We start from the raw sequence: 4,885 nt of genomic DNA, 5'->3' as shown, positions 1-4,885 counted from the left end.
GGCGCGATGTAATAAGGCGTCCCCGTAACGCGCGTGTGCATGATTTCTTTTTCTTTACCGAGACTTCCGTCTTCCGAAGGCAAAGAAAAAGAAACGCGAAGTCCGTAGAAACTCCCCGGTCCCGCAGGCGTTGCACGTAAGCCTCCTTTCATCGTGCGGCTGAAGCTAAAGGGGAGTGGGGGTGGGGGGTTAGGTAGGAGGGGGGAGGAGTGCGTGTTTCCCCGGATACTGGGTCAACTTTCACCCGCCATCTCGGCCAGTCTCTATAAAACTGCGGCGTCCAACCCAACTTGTCCACACACAACCACCGAGCCCCTCCTTTCGCACCGAAGACACAAGGAATACCACCCACCACCATGAACGTTCTCGTAAGTGTGGACTTCAGTGCTGCGACGTACTGCTCACGCTGCGCGTTCAGGTTGCACGTGATTGGCGAATGTACACGCGAACGAAGCGGCCGCGTGCATTTCAGCTAAAAAACTCCCCTCGGAATCTCGGCACGAGCATCTGCCGTTAGACACCATTGTCCCACGAGAGCGCGAATTCAGTATGAATTTATCCTATAGAGAAAGCCCAGGAAGTTGTTGCTTAACAGCTTCATGGACTTTCTTTGTCCGTGGTTCTTGGTGCATACTATGCTGAAAAATAAGAATACGGTTCTCCTGAAATATCTGTAGCTCTGGGCTAAGGGCTATTTTTGTCCATGTCATTCCAGAAGCCTCATACGAAAATATTTTCATATCAAACAGATTTCATATCAAGCAGTAAATAATTGCCAAACAAGCATAATTGTAAAATGTAACTCGAATGTCATGTGAAAGCAAATGTTGCGCGTATATGGTTCGAGACATTTTTCCAATGTCCGCTCAGCGATTTCGTTCTTTTCATCACTGAGTAAGGGACTTTGCGTCGACCTGTTTTGGAACGCTAGCGTTACAAATACGTGAAAACAGCTCTTGACGCAGCAATCAATATCATTTTCTTCAATAAAGCGCGTGAACATGCTCAAAGCCGACGCTTCAACCAACATATTGAGTATACACATGCGTCGTACAGGAATAACATTGGCTCTATTTTAAACAGTACTAACTAGTGTAGTGTTAGTGCGAAAAGACCGGCAACAATAGAACTAGGAATGTAGTTTATGTTTATTTAATGCATTTACAATAATGACACACACACACGCACACACACATTATATATATATATATATAAAGCCAAAGATGAACGCAAAGTAGCTGTTTGGTAGCAATACCGTCCGATCGATTATATGCAAGCTTTATCGTTCAACGCTCACGGCCAACTGAATCCCGCTTACCATGCAGGCAAACCTTCGGTATGTGACCACAGGTGAAGCGTTAAAATACGGATGAGGCATGGGCGTCGGAAAAGGCAGCTACAAAAGAGCCGTCCAACTTTAGAGACTATAGTCGTTACCTGAAAACAAACATGATGTTTACCACATTGCTGATGACCACCGTATAATGACCACCGTATAATTCACAATTTCGTCCAAAACAGATGCAAGCACGACCGTTATAATTGAATGAGGAATGTCGCAATCGGGGATCCTAGATTGACTGACTAGATGGTGTCCTTTAGCGTGCCCCTTGATGAATGGGCACTCGTGTTTTTTTGTTTTGTTTTTTTATTTTTCTTACATATAAATGTGACTGCCGTGGCCTGGGATCGAAAACGCACCCTCAACCTTCGCTACCACTTTGAAACATGCGCAGACATCTAGACAACATAACCGTGATTTCTGTATACTTTCCCTTGAAATTTCTCCCTCAGACGAAACATGAGGGAAGCGTGTAACAAAAAAAGCTCATTTTGGGCTCTCGAAGGTACTTTCTGTGCTCTTATCGTTGCTGATGTATATATCTGCGCATAAAATGGCCCACTACTCACTCTTACATTTTCGTCCACCTTGGTGGATCAGTGACTAGGGTGCTTGACTGCTAACACGAAAATCGTGCGTTCGTTCCCGGCCGGGGCGGTCACATTTCAATAGAAGTAAATAGGTGGAGGTCCGTGTATTGTGCCATATCGGTGCATGCTAAAGAACACCAGATGGTCAAAACTTCCTGAGCCCTTCACCACTACGTCTCTTAATTATATCATGATTTTGAGATGTAAAACCTCACACATTATATAATGTTACACTCTCACATTTTCAGCATTACCAGACATGGCGGCACTATGCTAGCTTGCATTTGTAAATTTGGACCGGAAATCAAGCTCCTGGGAGATGACCTGAGCAACTTTGCTTTTCCGCTGTGTAGTGCCGAATATACAGTGTATATGCCAGCAGAAACTAAATTTTCCAAACATGCACTGAATGACCACCTCAACTCGAATTGTGACTTGGCTAGATGCTTTTTATTGAACACTCATACTGCAGTAAAAAAAAATTATTCGCTTTAGCTGACGCACACTTCGTTGTTAAAGCACACCTGCGTTGTTTTGAACAAAGTTTAACTATCTAATAACTTTGTTTTGAAGCGTACAAACAAGGTGGGACCTATACAATGAAGGAAGGATTTGAAGTAGCCCCTGTCGATTACGTGTAAAAAAGTTAATATCAGTATAATTTTATTTGTCATAGATACAAGCGCTTGAATAGCAAGAGGGTTAAATTTTTTTGATTAGTTTATAATGTGGTGCTTATAAAATGTTTTATCACTTGAAGACCTACTAAAAATATTCTTCCGTGGGTTGCTGCAACTACATAGTGTAGCAATTTTCATTTCTGTTATTGCAGAGTTCGATGTGAAAAAGTGTGCACGGGTATTGATTGAGTAAAGCGCGATCATTAATTATTGGACTGCTCACAGTTACCGCACAGTGCTTTTCCTGTGTTGTATGACTATCATTGTCCCGTTTTAAAGCTCTGCGTTCCAGTATTCCAACTCTTATTTCTGCCTGTAGTCTTAAGCCGTAAACAAGCTGCGCTAATACAACAGTCCATTCACAACTTAATTGTGCTTATGCGCAGGTCATCATCACCACGCTTTTCGCGTGTGCCTACGCTGGCGGATATGGTGGCTACGGCGGAGGCTATGGAGGTGGCTATGGTGGCGGCTACGGTGGCGGCTATGGTGGTGGCTATGGTGGTGGCCTCGCCTTGGTAGGCGGCGGTTACGGTGGTGGATACGGTGGTGGCTACGGAGGTGGCTACGGAGGTGGCTACGGAGGTGGCTATGGCCACGGCCACCACGCTGTCGCCGTTCCCGTGAAGACGGTTTCTTACGTCAAGAAACCTGTTGTCAGCGTCGGCTACGTGACCAAACCCGTGGTGACCTACGTCAAACAGCCCGTAGCCACCGTGTCACACACAGTCCAACCTGTGGTGTCCGTGAGCCATGCCGTTGTCAGCACTGGAGGCTACGGCGGTGGCTACGGAGGCTACGGCGGTGGCTACGGAGGTTACGGTGGAGGTCTTGGCGGCTACGGAGGCTATGGCGGAGGATACGGAGGATACGGCGGTGGCTATGGAGGCGGATACGGGGGCGGCTTTGGTTACCTGGGAGGCAAAGGCTACCACGGTTGAAACAACTTAGCCAACATTTTCTAAAGGTCAGCTGCTTCCTCGTTATGGCTGGCATTATCTGCACCGATAAAAACTTTAAGAGCATAAAATTTCAGTGACAATGCGCGGTGCACACAGTTTTCAAGTAATGTGATAGTGGTGAGGTTCAATGTGAAACGTCATATGAAGATACAGGCCCAGAGTTTAGTTCTGTGCATTCATGACTGGCTGCGTAACACACTTACGGATGCGAATGGACACAATGGGCGTCCGTGGTTTTATTCCTTCGTTTGGGTGTTGCCCAGCCAGTCATGAATCAGTACCAAATAACTTGCCGAACTGTCCGTAGTGCTGCTAGTTCAGTGCAGGCCACGGCGGGGTCTTTTTGTTTCTCTCCATTTTTTGTTGGATGAAGGAGCTGGAAGGGCACTACTGAATACATTCGCATTAATTGTGCATCCACTTCATTTGACACCTGTGTTGTACTCGAAAAAGTTTGCTTTTTACGTGCTCTCAACTCTGGTGAAATTTAGTAAACCACTTGCACGTTTTAGTTTTCTGTATACTGTTTTGTTTTTAGGGACAGTATTCGTCGTGCCATTGATTGCACGCGTTTTTTAGATCTTCCGCTGGTGTTCTTAAAATTATGTACAACCAATCAGCCCGCCACCACTTCATATATCGTAATCACAAACAAGGGAATCTGCACAAAATATCAACATATTTTCCCTACTATTTTTTCGTAGGTACAAAGCCGGAGGGTTCTACTCGACGTCGACGAAGCAAACCACCTGCGGCCATTTGACATGTGTATTTATTTGAATGCTGCAATAAAGCGCACGTTCACTTTTTGTACAAATATGTCACTGGTGGATTTATTTCGAGCAAAGTTCCACAAGCAGCCTGCATATTGAATTGTTCAGTCTCGTCAGAGAACGCTAAAGTATATGCGTACATTGCAGTTCCAAGAAACGGTGTTTAAGATAAGTGGACCACAAGTTTTTCCTCGGAAAGGCGTAATTACTCGTCATCTATAGCATCACCTAATTTTTGTTAATCACTTGATATTGTTTTTTATATATTCGTAAAAGTATAGTAATGGAACACTGCAAACACACCGCTCTCTACCTTGCGATTTTTATGACAGTCAATAACAGCGATTGCGCTGCAAATGCGAAAGTTCTTGTTCTCTCTATCTACATATAATTCATAATAAAACTACGTTGCTCCCATGTAATGATGCTTCATTAGTCATTAAAAGTTTAATAATGTTTTCCTTAAATGCCCTTACACAGAACAGTAATATTTAATTAATTGGTATGTGGGGTTTAACGCCCAAAACCACCGTATGGT

General features: G+C 44.4%; 1 protein-coding gene across 1 annotated transcript; it reads left to right on the top strand.

The window, feature by feature from the left end:
- The first annotated feature begins 226 nt into the window (after positions 1-226).
- On the top strand, positions 227-4,391 carry LOC119175522 (uncharacterized). Its single transcript, XM_037426444.2, has 3 exons — positions 227-368; positions 2,999-3,579; positions 4,279-4,391. The coding sequence occupies exons 1-2, from the start codon at positions 357-359 to the stop codon at positions 3,551-3,553; spliced, it is 567 nt and encodes a 188-aa protein (XP_037282341.2). The 5' UTR covers positions 227-356; the 3' UTR covers positions 3,554-3,579; positions 4,279-4,391.
- Positions 4,392-4,885: the final 494 nt, after the last annotated feature.

The sequence above is a fragment of the Rhipicephalus microplus genome, chromosome X (genome assembly GCF_043290135.1).
Source record: "Rhipicephalus microplus isolate Deutch F79 chromosome X, USDA_Rmic, whole genome shotgun sequence".
NCBI lineage: Eukaryota > Metazoa > Arthropoda > Arachnida > Ixodida > Ixodidae > Rhipicephalus > Rhipicephalus microplus.
Note: the sequence above shows the minus strand (reverse complement) of the source record. Positions and strands in the feature narration are given on the sequence as shown.